Raw genomic sequence first — 25,868 nt, 5'->3', positions numbered from 1 at the left:
TTAGAACTATGCAAAAAGCAGTGGGATACTTTTAGAGGTAAAGGGTTCCCCCATCCTTGGGGGTCCCCAAAGCAATGTTGGGTGATGACTAGTTGGGTGTGTTGTAGAAGGAATTCTTGTTCAGATGTGAGTCAGCCTAGATGGTCGCTGAAATCTCTTCTTACTCTAAGATTTGATGAAAACCGTAGGATATGAATTATCTCAAAACTGTGACCCAGGATGCACAAGAATAGAATGTCTCTCTTCCCTGTGGCATTTAATACTGCAAAAAGTATGTGCTGTTTAATAGGCAAGGGACCACCTGGCTTATACTTAAGGGGTCCCCTCTGAATCCAGGCTGGTTTCTCATTTGAAAAACCTTTAGGCATGTGAATTAGTGTCAATCCCCCATCAACCATCAAAATATTATAATGGACTCAGAGGGATCCTTGATTTATCAAGGTACCTCCTCCCTGACATGTTATAATCTGTAGTAGATTTCAAAAAGTGAATCCAGAGTGGATTTTGTTGGTGATGTTTATGGGTCAGAAGAGGTCTACCACATGACTCATCCCTCTAGAAGTCTAGGAAACCCAATAGGGTTTAGCATTTTGCAATAGAGTTTAAAAGTGTTTCATGTTTTATGTACATCAAATGGAGCCATTTCCCAACTCCAAGCCTGGGAATGCCCTCTGTCTTCCTCATCTCCATCTCTTAGCACCTTTTGCTTCCCTTCAGGTTCCAGCTTAAATCTCAAATTCTGCAGCAAACCTTTTCCAATACTCCCATAATGCTGGTATTTTTCTTCTGTCATTTGCTGCAATTTATTCTGTAGTTTGTCCAAGGCTATTTGCATGGTGTCTCCCTCATTAGATGGTGACCTCCTTGAGAATAGGGACTTTCACTTATGAGAGCAGGGACCTTCATTTATATCTCCAGCCCTTAGCACAAGGCTAAGACACACTGTGGATTACTGACTAACCTACCAATTGTGGTGCATTCCTTTTGCCCATGGATTTTGGGGGGATACTGCAGTTAACTGTATTCTAGGATAGTTTACCACTTTCTGTCAATATTCAAATAGTAAATGACCAATGACTATTTTTTACCTTTCTAGCTTTATTTTTAGTGGATTTTCTCTTATCTTTTGATTTCACATCACTTATATTTCTCCACATCTCCCAGCCAGCCCTTGTAACAAAGAATACCAAATAAAGGAGAGGTGAAAAATGATCAAAACCAGCTAAAGATTGATATTATTGTATACGGTGTTCCAAAGCTTCTCCTTCCCTGACCCCTTGCAAGGGATTTGAGAGAGGAGCATCCTCATGCTTCTTCTTTGGGAGGAAGCTCAACCATTATGATTTCACAGCATTCAGCTTCAACTCTGTTACAACCAATTACTTGTATAAGTCATTTCATTTGGAAGCTTGACTTCTGCTGCAGTGATCTCATAGAACTCAGATGTGCTGAATAGTATCCTTTTCTGTCTATCTGACATTCTCTTTTAACTATCCTAGAGCATTTTAAAATATGCCTAGCAAGGAAGTCATCTTGTTTATAAAGTAGCATAGCATTTACTTGATCAATTCTATATAATTCTATGACTTGGGTTATCTCACTATTATTAATATTACTTATTATTATTAATAATCATAGTACTAAAGAGAAGCTAGGAGGTGCCATGGATAGTGCTTTGAACCTAGTCAGGAAGATGTGAGTTTGAATACAGCCACCTCTTTTTGCTTCAAAGACTCAGTGATTCCTTAATATTAGATTAAAAGGTATTCCTAAAACTTCTTTGCTCTTGAATCACTAAGGAACACTCATTCTCTCTCTAATTCATCCTCTATACCACTGATAGATCAATATTCTCTTGCTTAGAAGCCTACAATGCCACTGAAACCCCAAGATTTGTAAAGACCTCCAGATCAAATACATACTCTACCATTTTGCACCCTAAGTAATCAGAAATGTTTCCTTCCTGCTAATTTAATCCTTCCCACGGTGGCTTCAACTTGGTTTTCCTTGTTATCTCTTTCCTCTATGTAATTTATAGTCTTGCTTTTGCAAAATGGAGTTTAAAATAATGATTAGTTAAATTCTGTTGGCAAGTTGCATGTGTAGGAGATATCACTTGAATGCTGACAAACCTACTAATATAGGAATGGTTCTTTCACTCTCATCATTCTCAGAGGCCAAATACTGTAAAATAATTAGTATTGCAAAAGAAAATCTTTGGGCTCGCTCTTTATTACAATACACCTCAATATGTATAAATATGTACTTTCTAAAATTAAGTAGTCAACATAACAGATGGAGAAAGCTTTTGATCTGGCAGTTATAAATTGACCTGCTGTTTATTCTGTGATCTATTTACAATTTTCATTCTTGGCTACCTTGAAAGTATGATCTATAATCAAGATATGTTTATTTGGACCAGAGAAATACAGCTTATCATCAATAGACTTGAGCCAGTAGAATAATAGGTGGGCAAGGAAAGAACTAAGCTGTTCTTCACATTATTTTAATTCCTTTGTTGAATTACTTAGAGACTTATTAATGATGCAGTCACTGGAAAGAAGCAATGCTAATTAACCAAAAATAATGTTGCACATCAGCTAACACAAGGGTCAGTTATCAATAAAAAATATTCATGGGGGTGATTAATAGGATTAGAATTCTAGTTTCATCTCTCTGGCTGCTTTATTTATTTCTTCTACAAGAAGATTACAAATAAAACTTCCCTTTGGATTATGGGATAAGGGAGGCTGTCTGGAAGTGACTGACTGTTTGTTGGAGGTGAGGTGGGGATGTGTGTGTATGTGGTGTGTGTGTGTGTGTGTGTGTGTGTGTGTGGTAGGGGTGCCCATTTACAACTTCATCTGAAAGCCAGGAGGGACCTCAGAGATTAGTTGATCCCACCTCTTCATCTGAAAAAAAAATAAAAGGAAATGGGCTCACATAGAATCATTGACCTGAGGAGTTGATGGATTTCTTGTAAATGTTTTTCATTATAGTCAAATAAAATAAAAAAATATTCAACAAATATTTCCTATGGACAAGACACTGTGTTAGATTCTATAGTTGGGGGCCGATAGTAGATCCCACTAGACATAATCGTATCCTAAAAGAGATTAGAGTCTAGAAAAGGTCATAAACATGAGAAAAGCAAAATGATACTAGACAATATGAAAAATTATAAAGGTCATAGATTTAGAGCAAGAAATGATGAGAAACTGAATCCCCAAGAAATTAAGTGACTTCCTCAAGGGTACACCATGAGTAGATGGCAGGAAAAGAATTTGAATACAAATCCTCTTCTCTGCTTCCAAACCTGGGGCTCTTTCCATTGTAACGTGTTTCCTTTCATGCCACAGATATTACAGGCACTGAAAATAAATTTGTGATAACATATACATGTCTATGTGGTAGCATCTAATGGTGCTGTCCAGCACAATCCTCAGAGGTTGATGTGTTACTTCTCTAGAGGCTTGGGGGTAGTTTTCTTATACTGAAGCTCACAAGCCAGTCCCAATGTGCTTTCCTCTTTTCATGATGAGTTCATATTAATTGTCAGCCAGAATTAATGATCTTGTTAGAAATGGGTATTTACTAAGGTAAGATAATTGATACAAAAATCCTACCCCCTCTCCATACTTAGGGTACACTCTCCCATAACTACATGTTTCAGGGGAAAGTAGGTTCAATCATAGAAATATACATGGCATCCCCCAATTGACAAATGAGCAAAGGACATGAATAGGCAATTTTCGGACAAAGAAATCAAAACTATCAATAAGCACAGGAAAAAGTATTCTAAGTCTCTTATAGTTACAGAAATGCAAATGAAAACAACTCTGAGGTATCACCTCACACCTAGCATATTGGCTAACATGACAGCAAAGGAACTTAATGAATGTTGGAGGGGATGTGGCAAAATTGAGACACTAATGCATTACTGGTGGAATTGTGAATTGATCCAACCATTCTAGAGGGCAGTTTGGAACTATGTCCAAAGGGCTTTAAAAGACTGCCTGCCTTTTGATCCAGCCATACCACTGCTGGATTTGCGCCCAAAGAAATAATAAGGAAAAAGACTTGTACAAAAATATTTAAAGCCACGCTATTTGCGGTGGCAAAAAAATTAAAAAATGAGGGGATGCCCTTCATTTGGGGAATGGACTCCTCTACTAGCAGCAACGCTAGTATATACAGGGCAATTCTGAGGGATTTATGAGAAAGAACTGTGGGAGTAGAAACACAGAAGAACATTTGCTTGATCACATGGTTTGATGGGGATATGACTGGGGATGTAGACTCTAAACAATCGCCCTAGTGCAAATATTAATAATATGGAAATAGGTCTTGATCATTGATATATGTAAAACCCAATGGATTGCTCATTGGCTCTGGGAAGGGGTTTAGAGGAGGGGAGGGAAAGAGCATAAATCATGTAACCATGGAAAACTATTCTAAATTAATTAATTAAATAAATAAAAAATTTTAAAAAGAAATACACATGGTACCTCCCAGCTCCTAGCACCTAGAAATCCTTTTCTCCCTTTCCTGATGCCTCCCAACATTGTTATCAGTCATTCTGGGCACCCTCCAAGTGAGTAGCCCATGGGAAGCCCAAAGCCTTCTAATAGGATTAATTTATTAATATTATTGAATATTAATTAAATCAAATAATTAATTCAATTCATTTAAAACTATATTTTCAGGTCATTTAGTTAGATAGTTGTGGTGAGGTAGGGGTGATTGGTTGAATTAATTGGTCCCCACTCTTATTAAGTATGTACTGTCACTAATACACAGTCACTTTCATAAGGAATTTACATTCTAAATTAGTTAAAGATAAAGTTAAAGTTAAAGATAAAACCATAGTCATCTATCAAAATGCTTTAATCTCTGGTCCTATCCAATTAGGGCTAATTTAATTCCATATCCATTCTGTGCCTATGTCCAGGGTAAAATATTCCTGTATCAAAGACATTGGAAGACCAAGTAAGGAACCCTTTTCTCTAAGTCTTAGTAAAATCTCCGATTTTAAATTCTAGATCAACAGGCAATAATTTCTCCCTGAATTAGATCAATTACAAATTACCCTGATAAAATTTGTTCATAATCCTGATAAGAATTCAGCTCAATATATATTCAGGTCTTTCATTTTCTTCTCCTGGAGAATTTGTAGCCCAAAGCTGCAATAAAAACTGTTCTCTAAAGATAAGAAACTGGCAATACTTCTGTTCCCTAAAGGTAAGATATATCTCTGAGGCTGACTAAATTATCATTCCTGCTGCCCAGTGTAAAGAGCTTCTGCAGTAATACTGACTTGGCAAGCAGATGACAATTTGTAAGGCAGAAATCTGGGAGGAGGTGGAAATAAATAGAAGGATAATAATGCAGCTTCAATCAATCAGCTAGCAAACATTTAATTAAGTACTATGGGAGCAGGGTAGAAATAAAAGAATCCTTACCCTCAAGAAGCTTATATTGTTTTTCAGAGAAGACAATGTGTACATTTAGAAACACACACACACACACACACACACACACACACATATGCACACACTATACATGCACAATAACTGGGACTTGAATATCTGGGGGAATTGGGAAAGACCAATGCTAGAGGAGGTCTTGGATTCAGGTATGGTTCATCAGACACTTCCTAACTGTGTGACCCTGGGCAAGTCACTTAACCCCCATTGCTTAGCCCTTACTGTTCTTTTGCCTTGGACCCAATATACAGTAGTGATTCCAAGATGGAAGATAAAGATTGTTTAAAAGGCTATGTTTGAGCTGAGCTTGGAAGAAAATTAGGAACTTTAAAAGGTAGAGGAAGAAAGTTTCACACATAAGGGACTGTCCCAAAGAAAGACATGGAGGGCTGTGTGTGAGGGGCAGCAAGAAGGCTAGTTTGTTGGGACAGAGAAGTGATGAAGGGAAACATTGTAGAATGAGGCTGGAAAGGTAAATTGAAGCCAGATTGGCTTTCAATGCCAAATGGAAGAGTTGGTATTTGATCTTAAAGGTAGTAAGAAGCCACAAGAGCTGATTAAGCTGAGAAGCAATGAAATCAGTCCTGTGCTTTACAAATTATTACTTTTGGCAGTCACATGGAATGTGGACTGGAGTGAGGAGACATTTGTGGAAGAGAGACCAATGAGAAAGTTATTTTGTAGAAGTCTAAGCAAGAGATCAGGATAATGGTGGTGACCTTGTGAAAAGAGAAAAAGGATATATTTCAGAGGCTGTGTGGGCCCAGAATGGACAAGATTTTGTGAACTGACTCACGATCTGATTAAGGGAAAAGTGAGGAAGCAAGGATGACTCGGGATGTGGAGCTGGATGGTCAGAGGAGTATGGTGTTCTCTATAGAAGGAGAGAAATTTGGGAGAGAACTGAGTTCAAGTGTTTCTTTCCCTTCCTTCCTTCCTTCCTTCCTTCCTTCCTTCCTTCCTTCCTTCCTTCCTTCCTTCCTTCCTTCCTTCCTTCCTTCCTTCCTTCCTTCCTTCCTTCCTTCCTTCCTTCCTTCCTTCCTTCCTTCCTTCCTTCCTTCCTTCCTTCCTTCCTTCCTTCCTTCCTTCCTTCCCTCCCTCCCTCCCTCCCTCCCTCCCTCCCTCCCTCCTTCCTTCCTTCCTTCCTTTCTTCCTTCCTTCCTTCCTTCCTTCCTTCCTTCCTTCCTTCCTTCCTTCCTTCCTTCCTTCCTTCCTTCCTTCCTCTCATCTTCCTTCTGTTGCAATATTTTTTCTTGATTTTTGCTCATTTCATTCTTTATAATTTCATATAGTCTCTCCATATTAAAAAAATTAACCTGCTTGCCATTTCTTACCACACAGAAGTATTCCATCGCAATCATATGCCACCTCCCTTTCTTCCTGATAAGGGATATCTTTAGCCAGGGAAGAATGAACCAGTAGAAAGAGAAATATCATAGATAGAGGGAATCACCATGGGAGGGGGAGGGGTCAGATTGCCAGAGAGAACTGGAGAAATAGATTTCAGGCTACATGTAGACAATGGTCTTTTTTTTATAATTATGTAAAAATATATTTCTAGAAACTATTTTTTTGTTGTAACAAATAACTAGAAACTAAAAGGTTGCCCCTCAGTTAAGAAATGGCTGAATAAATATTTGTATATAAATGTGATGAAACATTATATCATGCCACAAGAAAGGAAGAAAGAGATCATTTTGAAGAGACATACAAAGAATTATATAAACTGAATCATAGGTTACTGATAAAGTGAGCAGAACCAGAAAAGGAACAATTTATCAAGATTATAAAAATGAACAATTTTGAGGACTTTAATAAATTGATGAAGAAAGAAATGAGCAAAACCAGGAGAACAATTTATAAAGCAATAATAATACCATAAAAACAAACAACTTTGAAAGCTCTAAGATTTATAATCAAACTGGTGACCAACAATGATCACAAAATACCAATGGCAAAATGCTTTCTTCTTCCTGACCAAGAAATGATGGATTTAGGGTAAAAAATTACACACACCTGTTTATGTGTGTATCTATGCAACACAATGAGTGAATTTGTTTTGTTTCTTGCATTTCTTACAGAACATTTGCTTTTGCTTTCCTTTTTTAAAAAATGGGATGAGGAATGAGAAGTAGGAATATAGGTTCTGTTTATTAAAAATATATAGAATCTTAGCCCTGGACCTGGCATTCTAAGCACAACCACCTGGTCATTTCAGTAATATCTTTCTATAGAGTTACAACAATAACGACGACAACAACTAGCATTTAGTTTGCAAAGCACTTTGCAAAATAGTTTGTTGTTTAGTTGCATTCAATTCTTTATGACCCCATTTGGCCTTTTCTTGGCAAACATCCTGAAGTGGTTTGTTTGTCTCTCTCTTTTTTCTCTCCAGCTCATTTTACAGTTCAGAAACTGAGGCAAAAAGGGTTAGGTGACTTGTCTAGGGTCATACAATTAGTAAGTGTCTGAGGATAGATTTGAACTCAGGTCCTCCTGACTCCAGGGCTAGCAGTCTATTCACTATGCCACCTAGCTACTACATACCAAATATTACTTTGTTCTCATAATAATCCTGGAAGGTAAGTGCCATGAGAATGGCCTTTTAAATTGTTTTTCTCTCCTCCCAGGCCGGGAGACCCGGTTACCTCTTCGAATCAAAGGGGAAGGAATGGGACCTAAAGTTGTCTTCAACTTTGACACGTTGGATATTGGCAAAGCTTTTGTTGGATCAACACACTGCTATGAGGTAAGCAAAAGAGCTATTTTATGAGGCTCTTGCTTTGATGAATTTAAAAATATATATTTTTGTTTATTTTGTAAACTATTTCCCAATTACATGTGAAAATTTTTAGCATTCATTTTTAAAAACAAAAGGCAAGCAAAATGAAATCAATTATATATGTGAAGTCATGAGAAACATATTTCCATAATAGCCATATTGTAAAAGAAATCATATACACAAAAGCAAGAAAAATAAAGTTAAAAATGTATACTTCTATGAGCCCTCAGAGTTCATAATGCTCTCTCTATGGAGATGAATAGCACTCTTCATCCTGTGTCCTTTGGAATTGCCTCAGGTTGTTGTCTTGATCAGGTTAGCTAAGTCTTTCATAGTTGATTATTATTGCAGTATTGCTGTTACTGTGAGCAATGTTTTCCTGGTTCTGCTCACTTCACTTTGCATCAGTTCATGTAAGTCTTCCCAGGCTCTGCTCACTTCACTTTGCATCAATTCATGTAAGTCTTCCCAGGTTTTTCTGAATCTATTTCCTTCTGTCATTTCTTATAGCACAATAATATTCCATTATAATCCTTTACCATAGCTTGTTCAGTCATTCCCCATTTGTTTTTTCAATTATACAATTCCTTGTCACCAAAAAAAAGAGATTCTATAAACATTTTTGTACAAGTGGGTGCCTTTCGTTTGTCATTGATCTCCTTAGGATACAGAACTAGTAGTGGTTTTTGCTGGCTCAAAGGGGATGCTCAGTTTTATAGCCCTTTGGGCATAGTTCCAAATTGTCCTCCAGAATGGTTGGACCAGTTCATAGTTCCATCAAATGTCTCTATTTTCCCCCATTCCCTCCAGCATTTATCATTTTCCTTTTCTCTTTGACAAACTTTTCAGACATTTGTGCTTATCATTTTCCCTAGTAGTCCTGATGGGTAGTTAGCATAGGAGTTTCACCTCCTCCTTGCTACTATGGCTTTGAGGGAAAGCAGCCTCTCTCTTTTCTCTTCCCTTCCAGCCCTAGTCTTGAGGAAGGAATCAGAGAGCCTAAGACTCTTCCTCTTTCCCCTGTTCCCCAGGGCTTTACAATGCTAAGCTGTTAGAGCAATCCCTTCTGAGATATTATTGTTTCTTATGCCTCCAAAATTCACTGGTTTTGAGAAAAGCCATTTAATATGGTGGAGGGGCAAGGAGGAGAGTTAGAATTCAGTTCAAAATTTTGTTAAAGCTCACTCTACTCAGAACACTGAGTAAGACATTGGAAATATATATATATATATATCATTTAAATAATGGAATCTGCTATTAAGAAGGCAACTTTGGCATGAAAACAGGCACCCAGAAAAATACATAATTTTTCATGATATTAAATCTGAACAGAGCCAGATGTTATGTGTGAGGTCAGATGGGAAAGGTCATGAGGTAGAGAGCTCAATGAAGGATTCCTGAAATATTTCATGCAGTTGGTGATATTTGCGCTGGGCTCTAAAGGACAGATAGAGATTCATCAAATAAGAGGTTGGAGGACAATATCATGGCATACTAGCCAATTGACAAAAAGAATCAGAATTATTTCCTTCTCCTGATATTATCCTCTCTAAATTGCCCAGAGCAACTTGCTTCCTTCACAACTTATTCATTGGAAAACCTTCATTTCGGCTCCAAAATATGTATGGTGTTTCTGTATGTAGCAAATAAACTTCATGAACATATATCCCCCCAAACACTACTAAACTTTAACAATAAATACACACAAAAGCAATATTAAGTAAGTCAGTGCATTATACTAGTTTTGAGAGCTTTGCATTGGCAGGGAAGGACAAGGTAAGGTGCTCCCTTAAAGGAAAGTTTTGCGCTCTCTGCATTTTAAATGCTGATGCCTCATTACTTCTCTCTATATCAATTTATTATTTTACTTGGGACAAATTTGAATAACTAGCCCATTGCCTAGCCAGTGCTGATCTTGGCAGTTCCTGGGCTGAGAGTCAAGAGACTAGGTTTTAGTTTGAATATGCTATTAGCTAGTTAATTGACCTTGGACAAATCATTTTTTGCCTCTTTGTACCTCAGTTTCCTTTTCTGTCTTTTAAAAAAACGAAATCTCTCTATCTTGACCAGGTTTGAAGTACAAGAACTACTAATGGACTAATCCCACTACTAATTGGCATGGGAATGTTAAGCTGTTCCATTTCTGACCTGGGTACTTCCTTGGACAACCTGGAGGTTGCCTATTCTCAGATGGTTAGCATATATGCCAGGTTTAATTCAGAGAACTGATCAGCTCAGTCCAGAGTTATGAAATTCAAGAGATCCTCCAGTTTCAGTTTTCCTGGTAGTTGGAATTATAGACATGTGACACCATGCCTGGGCAGATTCCTCCTCTGTAAAATGAGGAGACTAGATTTGATGACCTCTCTAGTTATATTTTTCTCTAACATTATATGATTCTCTGCCCCACAGTAATTTAGGAGGGAAATAATGCTAGAGCTGATCATTTCTTCCTCTTCTAAGAACTGACTATGTAGATAAGAGGGTAACCCCTAGTCTTAAATCCTCAATATTTTACCCCCATCCTTTCCTTAGTTTCTGTATAATTAGGAAGTAATATCTGTTGCTTCATGGAGAGGAGAATATATGAATCAAGTCTATGATAATGGGGGGGGGGAGGTAGAGTGAAGAATGTCACCTTGTAAGAGATTGGAATAAAAATAGAAGACCAGAGAGGTAACCAAGAAGATGGCAACATACTACACATTGTCTCTCAGGAAAGATGAGGAGCTCAAGAACAATGAGTAGACCATCATCGTCATCAATCAGGCTCTTCTATCACAGGACCAGATCAGAAGTTAGAAATGGAATCTGGAGTGGTTCTCAATTTTACAGGAATGATTATCTTTCATTTCTTAAGGATGTCAAGGACATTTGTGCTTCAAATAGTGGACAAAACTATTTTTGATGTCCCTTCCAGCACTAAGATTTTGTGATTCTGTGCTTACTAGCCATTATAATAATAGCCAATACACTTTGTTACTTTATTATAATAGCATTTTGTGCTTTTGAAAGGCATATTAAAAAAAAACGAGCAAATGTAGTGGATAGACAACATGCTTGAAGCTATGGAGATTCAGGTTTAAGTCTCACCTCTGATAACATACTGGCCATATGACCCTGGCCAAGTCACATAATCTCTTGGTACCCTAGACCACTCTCTAAGACTTTAAATTACAAAAAAGAAACTGATCTATAATGACAGATGGACTTTCCTCACCCATTAGAATGTGAGCCCTTGGAGGCAAGAACAGTGCTTTAAAAGAACTGAAAAAGAGGATAAAGAAGACCTTTAGCTCGATGCACAGTAAGAGCTTAACAGTGGGCAGCTAGTGGCACCAGGCTTAGAATCAGGAAGACTCATCTTTGTGAATTCAGAATTGGCCCCAGACTCTTCCTAGCTGTGTGACCATGGGCAAGTCAATTAACCCTATTTGCTTCCATTTCCTTTTCTATATAAAATGAGCCAGAGAAGGAAATGGCAAAGCATTCCAGTATCTTTGCCAAGAAAACCTCAAACGGGGTCCAGAAGAGTCAGATATGACCGAATAACGACAAGATCTTACTAGTTGCTTCTTGTCGAGACCTCTCTGTATCAGGACAATCGCAGGTCCAGCTCCTGTCTCTATTCTCTATTGAACACCTACCATGTGTGAAGAATAGTGTGAAGAATAGAGAAAACCTGTAAAAGAGGGTTTCTGCTTCCAGGGCACTTGCATTTAAGATGAGTAAACAAGACACATATATCAAAAAGGGATCAGTTATGATGGGCTAAGTGAGATATATTAACTTACAGAAGTTAGTAAAGGGAGAAATATCTATGGGTAGAGTCTTCACTGAAAGATTGTTGGGGGGTAGCTAAGTGACTCAGTGGATTTGAGAGCCAGGCTTATTTTCCTGATTTTGACTTCATATACATATATCTATATGTAATATTAGACCAAGGGTTTTCTTCACCCAGGGTCAATAACCTATTTAAAAAGCAAAGCATTTTTGATAATTTTCTTTTGATATATTTGATTTCTTTTGCAATTCTATATATTTTGTCTTAGGCATTTAAAAATGTTCTGAGTGGTGAGGTCTTAACTAGGCTATCAAAGGAGATCATGACCCAGAAAAACATTCAGAACTACTTCATTAGATGGTTAGTTTTTCCCCTAGTGCCTTTTCTTTGCTTAGAATTCCTCTTACTTTTCCTGCCTTAATCATCTCAACCCAGTGATTCTGTGGAAACAGCAATTCCTACCTTTGAAAGGATACCTATATCCATTGTGTAGCTTTTCATTCTTGCCTTTCTCCCCTAATTGCTGTAGACCATTCTGTCCAACAAAGGCAGCATTGATGCCCTCTTTAATTTGGATCCTCCAACAACACCTTTGGGTTCCTGTTTCATCTTTAACCCCAAAGAAGGTATTGTAGAGCCCTCCGGGGTACAAGCCATCCAGATTTCCTTCAGGTCGAGCATCCTGGGACATTTCAGGGAGGAGTTCCTATTCAGTGTCAATGGATCACCCGAACCTGTGAAACTAACCATCAGGTAAGGAGTTATATATGGATGAAATTTCTGTTTTCTGAAACAAAAAGAAGTCTTTAATTTTTTCTTAATATTTTCCTTGTGGCCAGTTACTTCTGTTTGGCCATCTCTGCAAATGTTATCCTTGGGAAGAACAGTGTGGGAGTGAGCTGCCACCTCAAGTTCAATGATTGTTTGCCAATATTTGGAAGAATGATACCTTCAATGCCAACTATCCTTGCTCTGTTATATTCCAACTCGCTGAGCAAGGAGACTGGGAATGATCATACCAGCCTTTGTTTTTAAATTAACACTAGATCCCATTAGTCACAGTAATGGCACATAGCTGCTTTAATAGAAAAATTTGGCTACTCTTCATTTATTTGTTTATCTATAAATACTTGGGTACTTTTCTAAAAAGTAGTGGATCCTGATTCTATACCTTATTACCTGAGTTATCTCCCTTCTCTGGGACTCAGAAAATTAGGATTAGGCAATCTCTAAGATCCCTTTCAACTCTAAATCCTATTGTCTCCTTTTCTCAATACTAATAATGCTTTTCAGTATGTTACTGGGTTTTAAAATGATTTCCCCCTCTATTATCTTATTGGATCCTCATCATAACTTTGTGGCTAGGCAGGGCAGGGATTGTTCTCATGCTTATACTTCATCACAGGATAAGGAAACTGAATCTCAGGGAGCTTACGTGGTCCCACCCACCCACTCAAGACCCCATGAATAAAGGGAGAGGAGAGCAATAGATACTCATAGCAAAATGGTTTGGAGATGACTGGAAAGTGACTCTGTTTCATGAATCTATAATACCTGAGGTTCAATCAAATGTAGACAAAATGGGTTTTTCTTGCAAATAAGGAAATGTTTAATGGTGTTAAATATGTCCAAGCATCATCAACAAAGTTTTCCTATGCCTGGGCACCTGTAATCATAAGAAGAGGTCTTTGCAGAGGAGCTTACTCTATACTTCTTTCCTTATCTATTTAAGAATGTTAATGCCCATATATTTGTTCTTGACATGAACTCACATTTTATATGTTATATTCCTTGAGCTTTCTCATACAAAGTAGTTCCATTTTGACTGTTAATTCTGCTCAGGTTGTTGAGGGGTGGTGGCTGTTGTTTTCCTAACAGCTGACTAAATTCGTATTTGGGAAAACGACGCATGACATCCATTGCTCCACCAAAGCAGTATGTAAGGTTGAGTCTTTTTGTGAGCCAGCCTGTGATTTTTAGACCTAACCATTTCCCCATTGTAGTAACAACCAAGTACCTTCAGATTACGTGTGGCTTCATGAAACCTATTGCCCTTCTATCTCCCCTATACAGAGGCTGTGTCATTGGACCAACTTTCCATTTTAATGTTCCAGCCTTAGATTTTGGTGATGTGTCCTATGGTGAGTATTTCCTGGGTTTTTAATCGAGGATTCCATACAGGGGCCCTTCTAACCCTAGTAGGGAAGGTGATCACCTTATCCATATTTGTAATGTGATGTCTTTGGCAAGATTAGAGTTGACCCAGAGAATTACTAGAGGGTTAAAGAATTATTTGTCCCATTGCTCTTCTTTAGTATTAGTGGTATTTCTACAGACAAGGATGTCTCGAGGTCATTTGCCAGTTTCCCAGTTGCCATGAGCCTTGAGAGCTTTCCTGTCTCAATTCTCTTCCCCTATTAAAATCACAGTCTGGCTGACATACTTTAGCCCAGCTGTCCATTCAGAATGGATCTATTTAAATGTCGATTTTTTGACTAGCCAGGCTCAGTCCACAAAAGGCCTTTCTGGGATGATTAGAAGATTAAATGTGAAATCAATGGTGAATTGGTTGAAGGTGCACTATCATTCTCAGCAGAAGATCATGCTATCCCAAAACTCTTGAAGAAAACCCATTCCCTTCTCTTTCTCTCCTTTTGTTTAGAAAACCTATATTGCTCTCACTGGAGGGAAATAGTTCTTATATTATGTCAATTCTTTCTTTTCCCTAATGTGACCAATTTACTAGAATTAGGTAGTGATTGATTATAGCCTTGTTTAAAGCAGGGGTTACTAACCTTTTTTATTTTTATGAACTCCTTTTGCTATCTGATAAACCATAAGGATCCTTTCTCAGAAATGTGTTTAAATGTATAAAATAAGTACATATTGTATTACAAAGTAAACCAGTTATATTGAAATAAAGATGTAAATTTTTTCCCTAAGTTCATGGATCATCTAAGATCTATCCTCAACCGCTTGGGGTCTCAAGTTAAGAACTTCTGGTTTAAAGCATTAATTACTACTTACTCTGGAATCAGGAGACTCCCCTTGATTTCCTGGATAAGCAGTTACTTTGGATCTAAGCAGGTTCCTAACCCTTCAGTGGGTAGGGCTGGTCCTTTGCCAAAGAATCTATGCAACCAGAAGCTTCTAGTTGGTCCCCTGTGGACCTCCCTGACCCCAGCCAAGGAGCTCAGATGAAAGAGGATTGTCCCTGGAGCAACAAAGGCTTTCCTATTTGGTTCTTGCTCTCATCTTATACTCTTTTAACCGGGTAGCTTGTGACTCAGCTCTTGCTTGCCCCATGAGGAGGAGAGGTAATCAGGAACCAGCCAGAAGCCTCCTTAGCTTAGAATCACACACCAAAAGGAGCCAGGAGGCACACTCAGCTACAGGCGAGGGCTTCTATTTAAGTAACCCCCATCTGAGCTTCATACTGATGGGTTGGTCACTAGGGATTCTCTTAAAGATCAAGGTCTTTTCAAAAATCAAAGACAGAATGAAAGGGAATTTTAGAGATCATCTAGTCAAGTCCAAGTCCCCTCATTTCATAGGTGGGAGAATGGAAGCCCAGAGGGATTGGGGCTTATCCAAAGACTCATAAATAGTCATTAAAAGAGCCAGAATTTAGGGGGCAGCTCAGTGGATTGAGAGCCATTCCTAGAGACAGGAGGTTCTAGGTTCAAATCTGGCCTCAGACACTTCCCAGCTGTGTGACCCTGGGCAAGTCACTTGACCCCCATTGCCTACCCTTACCATTCTTCTGCCTTGGAGCCAATACATGGTATTGACTGCAAGATGGAAGGTAAGGGTTTAAAAAAAAAAGAGCCAGAATTTTTAAAAGAGCCATCTGACTTCATCCCATACTTTTCCAAAGGACCATAGTTCCTCATCCCTTTGTGTCCTTTTGTGAAGAGTCCTGATGCTAGATCAGTAATATGGCATAAAATTGTGGATTAAGAAATGGTCTAGGGAGCAGCTAGGTGGCTCACTAGATTGAAAGTCAGGCCTAGGGATGGGAGATCCTAGTTGAAATCTGGCCTCAGACACTTTCTACCTGTATGATTCTGGGCAAGTCACTTCATGTCCATTGTTTGGCCCTTACTACTCTTCTGCCTTGGAACTAATACACAGTATTGAGTCTAAGACAGAAGGTAGGAGGTTAAAAAAAAAAGAAATGGTTCAGTTCTATGGAATTCTGAAATTTTGGCTTCTTGTGGCTATCTTTAACCTATATGTCACTGACAACTAATCTTTGCCACAATTTTCTTATCTGTCAAATGGAAGTGATCATTTTCTCCAATCAAAAACAAGCATTGTAGGAAAGGATCCCACAATTCACATATGCATGAATTTCCAGGTGTGTCACCCCTTCTGAACAAAGTAGTCTTAACCCTAAAACAATCATTCCCTAGAGGGAAAAAAGTAGAAAATGGGTAGATCTTATTCAGCTACATAGCAACCTGGTTCCAAATTCTTTGCTAAAATCTAGATCTTGTCTTCCAAAAAGCAAGAGATTAAAAAAAACTCTATATGAATTTTTGACAAGAAAAATGGGAAAATATGCCATTATGGACAATCAGAATATGCAGTCAGAAAAATGAACTGAATTTGCTAGTAATTTTTTTTTTGTAATTAGCTATCACTTTCCTGTTGAAAGCAGATGTCCAACAGATTAATATCTGAGATGTTTTGTCTGTGTTAATTTCTTCTAGATGTACTTCAATAATAGATTTGGGGCAGTCATGGCACCTAAAAAATTTTACAGACTATGTTTTATCATATTGGCAAAGTATTATCAGACATTAACCCAAGTGTGCTGGAGTTCCCTAAAAATGCATGTGTCTGGGGTCTTGAGCGTCCTCTGACGTGGTTTAGGGAATGGCTAGCTCTATAAGCCTTTCTTCCCAGGCAGATCTTGTTTAGTTAAGAATTGATCTCTAGAGACGGGAGATCCTAGGTTCAAATCCGGCCTCAGCCACTTCCTAGCTGTGTGACCCTGGGCAAGTCACTTGACCCCCATTGCCTAGCCCTTACCACTCTTCTGCCTTGGAGCCAATACACAGTATTGATTCCAAGATGGAAGGTAAGGGTTTAAAAAAAAAAAAAGAATTGATCTCTACCCTGTTTAACAGACCCTTATAGGTCTGTCGAAGGATCCTTAGCATGCTAAGAAGGCCAAAGTGGCCACTGATTATCTACTTCATAAAGTAATCTGGCCTTTGTCTGCTGCTCTCTCTATAGCAGGAAGAACAATAGTAACTCGCACTTTAATGTTGACAAAATGCTTCATTTGGGAAGGAGGAGGGAGCAGAAATGGCCTTCCATTTACCAAAAGCTAAGTAATAGGCAATTTTCCTAATCCTACATTATTAAGCACATCCTGCTTTGGTAGTAAGAGCCTAAACTAAGGCAGGGGAGATTTGGACAAACAAGTCAAGACTTTGCTTTGAGTTCCTAAGCAGGAGTTCTCTTTAAATTAATAAATAAGCAAATAAATAAATAATGATAAATATTTTAAAATTTATATTTTTAAAAGTAAATCCAAGGATTATTAGGGTCATAAGACCAGAGTTGACAGAGGGTCAATCCTCGTGTTTTAGAGTAGAGCCAATTGAGGTCCATGATGGTGTCCAAATGATCTGTGGCATCACACAGGTTTAAGTAGATATCAGAGGCTGGTTTTGAACCTGAGTCCTCTGACCCCACAGTCATTGTTCTTTTCTGTAGACCTCTCTCCCACTTAATTGAATTTTTGTTTAGGATTTTATTTTGTATCCATTATGAATTTATGCATTAGTAAATCAGATGAGCATTCCTTCCTTATCTCTTTTTGTTGTTGTTGTTCTCCAGGGTTTCCTCGTTCTTTGACTTGTTCTCTCAATAACACATCTTTGATTCCCATGACCTTTAAACTCCGTGTGCCCGGTGATGGTGTTGGAGACCCAAGTATTACAAGTGTGGAACAGATTTCAGACATCAGAAGACCATCATGGAGCAATGAATGGTCAACAGTCATCAAACCACGAGAATTCACCATTAAACCCAGTTCGGGCTCCATCCGCTCCCAGGGATTTGTTGCTATTCGGGTATAATGCAAGACCTTCTCGGGGATAGGGTTTCTTTAACATCAGCTTTAGACCATCCCAGACTCGTATTCTCTTTCCAAGGGTGAATAGGAAGCTGATTCTAGCTGTTCACGTTTCTTCTTATTCTATTCCCTTTGAGTTTGGGCCATGTTCACAGACAGTAGCACTAGAATGAGACAGAGGAAAAGAGACTGTCCATCTTTTTAAAGAAGTGGAATTTGGACTGTGCCTGAATTTGGGTCACAAATCTAGAACTGGAAGGAGCCCTATATGCCATCTACCCCAACATACCCAATTTTATAGATGAAGAAAGTGAGAGCCAGAGAAGTAAGTGTCACAGGCGGGATTTGGACCTTAGTCCTCTAACATCAAAATCAGCATTCTATCCACTTCTTCATGCTGCCTCTCTCAGGCAAATTTTTCCATTAAAAGTGATATTTTATGCCTATGGCACTGTGCTGGTGTACACTGACCTGCAGAAACTCTCAACCCATGTTGATACACACACACACATATATAATCAAATAATGGGATATATATATATATCCCACAGGAGACCAGATCCTTTCCCCCACTTCACTATAAAGCCATAGACAACTAAATTTAAAAAAAAAACACTAGCAGCCATTCCCAGTTTGTTTAGTTATCCAACTATGGACCTCAACTTAGGGGGTAAAGTGATGGTATCATCATCATTTTCTATTAATGCTTGTGACATCGGAGACATCTGCCTGCACATTTAGGGTAACCATCTCCTATTGGAGTGGCTGGGCCTCACTTTCAGCCTCATGGTCCAACAGCAGTAGGTGTACACTATAAATATGCTCAACTGAGAGAGTTCTGCAGGATAGAAATCGGTCATGGGTACTTTCAAACATTTTAATTAAATCAACTAAGTCTAGCAACATTCATAAATGTAGGATGCCATAGAGAAGAACAATGCCTAAGAAAGGAGTCCAAAGTCCTTGATTCCAGTCTCACCTCTGTCACTGACTACAAAATGCCATTAATGAAAGTAAAGGGGTGATTGATGAATAGCTGGAAGAAGTAGTCATCACCACCAAGAGTGGTGGCAAGCTTGTGGGCAAGGTAGCTGGCTCATAGGATTGAGGGTCAGGACTAGAGACAGGAGATCTTAGATTCAAATCTAGTCTCAGACATTTCCTAGCTGTGTGACCCTTGGCAAGTCCCTTAATCCCCATTGCCTAGTCCTTACCACTCTTCTACCTTGTAACCAACACACAATATTGATTCTAAGACAGAAGGGAAGGGTTTGAAAAAAAAAGAGATTTAGCTTGACTCATAAGGCATAAGACAACTATGATTTCTTTAGAAAGGAAGAAGAGAGGAGGCAAAATAAGACCAGAGCAGCCAGAACTTTGGGCAAGACAAGAAGGGGACACACTACAAAATACTTTTCTTTCCTTCTTTTCTATTTGCTAATTTACATGGCTATCTTGTTAAAGGCCAATGTTATTAGTTAAGGATTTGGAATAAGACTTTTAACCACCTTAATTTTATGTTTATTTGCTTGTTCTTGTTGACAATAAAGTATATATTTTTAAAGGAAAGAATAGACCAGGGTAGACTTAATTTCCTTTTTTGACTGAGCTATGCATCTGTAGATGTGGTAAGAGAAGTATCATAGATATCTATATGATATCCATATAGTCTAGATTTTGTCAATGCATTTGGCAAAGTCTTTTATGATCCTCTTGGGGGTAAGATGCTAAGATGTGGGCTCAATGGTAGTAAAGTTAGGCAGATTTAGATCTGGTTGGATGAGAGAATTGTCATTGGTGTGCCATTAATGTTATCATGGAGGAAAGCATCACTGTTTTCTATTTAACAGCCCTGACACTGATCTGCATAAAGGGATGAATGACATCATTTCAATCAATCTGGGAGACATAGCTAACATATTGGATGGCAGTCAAGATCCAGAAAGCCCTTAACATACCAGGGTGTTGGGTTGAATCCAATAGGATGAAATTTAATAGTGATAAATATATGCACTTGAGTTCAAAAAGTCAGTTTTATGATACAAGCAAGGAAAGACATAGCCATGCAACAATTCACTTAAAAGAGATGTTAGAATTATGGTGGGCTGCAAGTTCATGCAATTTTAAGCAGCATTAAGAGAGCCAATATTTCCAGAAGATGAGGAAGTAATATTTCCACTGTGTTTTGCCCTGCTCAGATATCTGAAGTATTAAGTTCTGGGAAAGCACACCTTAAGGAGGAATCTGAGAAACAAGAGAGTGTCCTGAGGAGGGCAGTCATAAGGATCTTTTTTTTTTTGGTGTAATAGTGACTGGGGATGAAAGTATTTAATTTAGTAATGAGAAGGGGAATGATAAGTATGGATAATTAAGGGAGAAGGAGCAAGGATTACATAATGATTATTTGAATTAACTGGGAATTTTTAGCCTGAAGAAAAGACCAATTGAGTAAGGATGAGTTTTTGATGGCTTATTTCAAGTATTTGAATGGTGTCAAGTAGAAGAAGGATTACACTTGTTCTGCTTAGTTGCTAAACTAGTGTGGAACTAGGAGTTGCAGAACAACAGATAGCTCAATGTTAAATTGGTTGATAGTGCCAAAGACTTTGGAATCCAGACACAAACATTAATTAAATTCTTACTATTTGCCAGGCACAGAACTAAATTTTGGGGATACATAAAATGGAGAACAGAATCCCTGCTCTGTTTGTCTTTCAGTTGTCTTTCAGGTCCTTTTCTTTCAGTTCACATTAGTTTATTGCTTCCGTATATATAGAAATGTTGATTGATGTAGATTTATTTTTTATCCTGAAACTTAGGCAGAGGTATTGTTCCAATTAATTTTTAGTTGACACTAAATAAACCCTCAAATATCATCTATAAAAGTGACAATTTTGTCTTCTATTTTGCCTGTATTTATCTTTCAATTTCTTATTGCTTAGTTAGTGTTTCTAGCACTGTATCAAACACTAGTGGAAATAATGGATATCTTTTGCTTTACCCCTGATGTTACTGGGAAGGGCTCTAGTTTATAGCCATTACATATAATGCACTTGATGTACTCTGTCACCCAATGTGAGTTTCTACCTTTTTCTCCCCAGGTAACCCTATGTTCCAACACTGTGAAGAAGTACCAGCTAGCTTTAGTGGTGGACGTAGAGGGCATTGGCGAGGAAGTACTGGCACTCCTCATTACTGGAAGGTACTTGGATTCATCCTTTGGCTCCTAATCTAACAATACCTATCACCCATGATAAGATGTAGCCGCAGCAGCCTATGCTTCCAAAAAGTTTGAGAACCATCTACTTTTGAACTTATGCTGCATCTTTGAGCACTGAAGCTGAACTCTGATATTTAAATGACAAAACTCTAGAAATAATGAATACTTTCAAAGCACTTGGTATGTCATTAAGGGAAGGAATATATGCATTTTAACAAGCATTAGTCTGTGCCCATTACTGTCACTGGCTTTCAGAAGTTGCCCCTTGACAAATTTCATGGGAAAGAGGTATTGCCATCTTAAAATTTTTAGAATATTATACTTCAATCATACAACAGTAAGTGTGGCACATTTCTTTACCATAATGAAAAGTCATTATGTAAAATAGTACTCTAGATCAGTGATTCTCAGCCTGGTCCATTAAGTTAGATGGAGGGAAATACATTTTTATTTTCACTATCTTCTAACTGAAATGTAGCATTTTCTTTAATTATTTAAAAACTTTATCCTGAAGAGGTCCACAGTCTTTACCAGACTGCCAAAGTGAGGGTCCATGACACAGCAGAGGATAAGAAGTTTGAACCTAGAATCATATAGAATTACAGACTCTCCCAGTTGGAAGGGTCCTCAGAGGCTATCTAGTTCAACCTGTACCTACCTGAATGCAAATCTCCTCTCTAGAATCCCTGACAAGAGGCTCTCTGTTGAGGTGAAATCTATTATCTCTGTAGTTAATTCCTCTTGGATATTATTGCCATTCAAATACTTGAAGATAGTTATCATGTTACCCCATACATAGTCTTCTCTGGTAGCAATTTTGAGGACTTCATCTCTGGGTAGTCAGTGTGCAAATTAGCTTGGATAATTTTATATTACCCTCCCAGCTTCCCTATTCCTGTCGAGAGTATTCTTCTAAGGTTCACTACTTAAACTTGGAGTCATCCTTGGTTCTTTGCAATAAATTGCCAAATATCTCTCTCCATATCTCTTGTCTTGATTCCCTCTCTTCTCTCTACTCATATAACTATTATTCTAGTTCACCTCATCATTCTCTCCTGCTTATTCTACTATAATAGTTTACTATTTGTTTTTCCTGTCTCTCATCTCTCCTGTTCCTAATACATTCTCTATACAGGTGCCAAATTAATCTTCCTAAGGCACAATTGTGTCAATATAAATTCCTGCTCAGAAATAATCAATGGCTTCTCATTGCCTCTGGAATAAAATACAAGCTTGTCAGCCTGGCATTTGAAGACCACCCCAGTTTGGCTGAAGTTGAACTGCCCATCCCTCTTTAGTTACTCCATGTAGTCTCTCTTTTAGCCAAATTGGCTTCCTTAACTATCCATCAAAGTCAGATTGCATTTCCTGCCTCTCCTTTGCCTTGCCCTGCTTATCTCTGCCTTCCAGAATTCTTCTATTCCTTTAAAGCTTAATTCGGATGCCACCTCCTCTATGAAGTCTTATGGTATCCCCTTGTTTCGCTAATGATCTCTGCCTATTCCATTTACCTATCTTTCTACATGTTATATTCACCCAATAAACTGAAAGCTCCCTAAAGGCAGAGAATGTTTTATTTTCGTCTTTGTACCTCCTCCAATGTCTTGCCTATACTAGACATTTAATAAACATTTTGGGGGCAACAAAGTGGAACTAGTGGGGAGAGTACTGGGCATGGAGCCAAGAAGATTCATCTTCCTGCCTTCAAGACTGGATTCAGCTATTTACTAGCTGTGTGACCCTGAATAAGTCACTTAACCCTGTTGGACTGAGATTTCTCGTATGTAAAATGAGTTAGAGAATTTTTCTTCAGCCAACCACTTTGGTATCTTTACCAAGAAAACTCCAAATGGGGTCACAAAGCGTCAGATGGGACTAAAACAACTAAACAACACTGATTCCAATCAGCAGAATAAAACACCACAGTTGTGTTAGGAAAGACCTAGAGCACTTGGAAAAGAGAATTTTTCAAACTGTTAATGAAGTCATAGCATGGAATGTCTATTGCTAGTTCTGGGAATTTCAGCTGGTGGTTCTCTTCCTCTAGGATGGCTGATGTGTGGGGGGAATTCAAATCATCCACTTAGATAGCATGGAGACTGGCTGACAGCTGAGGGGTAGCTCAGAGAGGCCTTTCTGAGAAGCACAGAGGACCAGGACTTTGCAGGCAGGACCATAAGCAAGTGTCCCATTGGAGGGGAGGACCCCCTCCCTAAGCAAGTTGATCCTAAGGGGACCCTGACTCAAGAAGGTCCAAAAGGGGGCAAATTGGAGCCTTTACTGACAATGACAGAGTACAGTCATGAAGAAGGACCTCCTCTAACTTCTCCCTGCATCCTTTGCCAAAAGGTGTTGATTAAAAAGGTAGGGGGAGGGGAGGAGAAAAAACTGAAAATGATTAATGTAGTTATCAGTGAAAAGGTACCACATGACATTGACAAATGCATTGGGCTTATGTCTCTGCATAATCTGGGGATAAATAAGCCCTTCCTTCATTTGATTTATTTAATATTCTTGCTGAAATAGGTGTGTTGTGCCTAAGCTCCGTGTGGTTAATCAGGAGCTAAACTATGGATACTGTTTCCTGAAATATCCTTACCAGCAAACGGTGCAACTTGTCAATGATGATGACCTCCCAGGATGCTATGGAGTTCCCTTACAAGTAAGTGTGCGCTCTCTCTCTCTCTCTCTCTCTCTCTCTCTCTCTCTCTCTCTCTCTCTCTCTCTCTCTCTCTCTCTCTCTCTCTCTCTCTCTCTCTCTCTCTCTCTCTCTCTCTCTCTCTGTCTCTCTCTCTCTCACTCTCCCTCTCTCTCTCTCTGTCTCTCTCTCTCTCTCTGTCTCTCTCTCTCTGTCTCTCTGTCTCTCTGTGTGTCTCTCTCTCTCACTCTCCCTCTCTCTCTCTCTCTGTCTCTCTCTCTCTCTCTGTCTCTCTGTCTCTCTCTGTCTCTCTCTCTCTCTGTCTCTCTCTCTCTGTCTCTCTGTCTCTCTCTCCCTCTATCCCTCTCTTTCTCTCTCTGTATCTCTCTCTCTTTCTCCCCTCTCCTGTTTTCTATGTCTCTTTCCCTCTTCTCTTTGTCTTTGTCTTCCTTAATCTTTTTCTCCATCTTTTATTTGTTTTCAGTTTCTCAGGATTCCCTCAATATGAAAGACAAATCTTCTAAACATCCTCATTCCCCAGCATGTGATATACCACAGTCCTTGCTTTTAGTTTCAAGTCCATCTAGGGAAGGCTTCTATCAGCTTAGCTGATCTTCCAGCTGTAGGTGTAAGCATTGGCAGGTTCAATTGATCGTTAATGTCCTAGGAAAATTACCCTTGATGAAGAAGTCATAGGACCAATTAAAGGAGTGGAGAGAAGGTGCACTTGCAAATAATTACATACAAAGTTATGGTTCATTGGAAGTAAGCAGGAAAAAGATTTTATTTGACCCCAACCATGACTTGAGTTACACAAGATATAATTGTATAACATTCACAAAGAGAATGGCTAAACAACAAAGAGATAGTTCAAGGCAGAAAGTAAGGGGGCCTTATTTCTTAAAGATATGTATCCTTTTGCTACTCTAGGTCTAAGCAGGGGCCAGAGAGAAAACATTTCTGGATAAAATATCAACAAGCTAGAATAATAACCAAAAGAAAGAAAATAAAATGTCATTGATTTTAAGTGGAAATCATCTTTAGATTTTTAAAAAACCAAATACATGGGGGAAAGAGCTGGGAATCTAAATGTATAATAATCTCAATGCATACAGTGGGGTACAGCTGTGGAGAAGTACCTCTTGCCTTAGTTGAAGGACAATATCCAAATCCCAGCATGTAATAGGATCACCATAATGCTATAGGGGCCAGAACACAGCTAGAACATTGTCTTCAGTTGGGGAGAGCACTAGAAGATTGGAACATGTTCAGAAGGGTGGTAGAGGGTCTAGAAACTATGACCTAACAGGAACAAAAGAAGAGTCTTGGAGAAGCAAAGGATCCCTAAGTAGTAGCCACCAAGCTGGCATCTTAACCCACATTCACTAGCCCCAGACCCAATACCCTTTTAATGTGTATGGTACTGGTGGTCATGGGAGACTTCACTTAATCCACATGTCTAGAGCTCTCTCTGCCAATAGTGGAGCAGCTAATAATTTCTTGCCTTGCCTTAATGATAATCTCATATTTCAAAAATGGACACAACACAGTGAAGCAGATTCTCATAGGAATTTTGTGAGTTCATGATTAAAAAGTGCAGGAACTCCAGACAAAAGGTAACAATACCCTAGATTTCAAGAGAGAAAACTTCGATGGATTCAGAGGAGAGACTGGTAGGATTTTGTGGATGTACATTCTTCAAAAGAAGTTAGATTAAGAAGGGTAGGAAAAAATTACAAACGAAATTCTGATGACATAAAGGGAAACAATGAGGAAGGAAAGTGGGAGATACCTGAAGAGGGTGATATGGATAAACAGAAAATTCCTTAATTTAAATTTTCTAAAAGTTTATGTAGAGAAGATCGAA

The 25,868-nt window shown here is 38.6% G+C and overlaps 1 protein-coding gene across 5 annotated transcripts in view; it reads left to right on the top strand.

Annotated features, from left to right (window-relative positions):
• HYDIN (HYDIN axonemal central pair apparatus protein) overlaps positions 1 to 25,868 on the top strand; it is a 451,163-nt gene that overhangs the window by 168,871 nt on the left and 256,424 nt on the right. For all 5 annotated transcript variants that reach the window (XR_008917906.1, XM_056824703.1, XM_056824709.1 and 2 more), the window contains exons 11-16: positions 8,117 to 8,235; positions 12,582 to 12,805; positions 14,126 to 14,193; positions 17,906 to 18,141; positions 21,245 to 21,345; positions 23,890 to 24,025. Coding sequence is in view for 4 of the 5 variants with exons in the window: in XM_056824703.1 (XP_056680681.1) it covers positions 8,117 to 8,235; positions 12,582 to 12,805; positions 14,126 to 14,193; positions 17,906 to 18,141; positions 21,245 to 21,345; positions 23,890 to 24,025 (884 nt within the window). In the remaining variant the exon portion in view is untranslated. The remainder of the gene's footprint in view (positions 1 to 8,116; positions 8,236 to 12,581; positions 12,806 to 14,125; positions 14,194 to 17,905; positions 18,142 to 21,244; positions 21,346 to 23,889; positions 24,026 to 25,868) is intronic.

The sequence above is a fragment of the Monodelphis domestica genome, chromosome 1, assembly GCF_027887165.1.
Source record: "Monodelphis domestica isolate mMonDom1 chromosome 1, mMonDom1.pri, whole genome shotgun sequence".
In the NCBI taxonomy this organism is placed as follows: Eukaryota; Metazoa; Chordata; class Mammalia; order Didelphimorphia; family Didelphidae; genus Monodelphis; species Monodelphis domestica.
The sequence above is the reverse complement of the archived record's forward strand: the minus strand, read 5'-3'. Positions and strand labels throughout refer to the sequence as shown.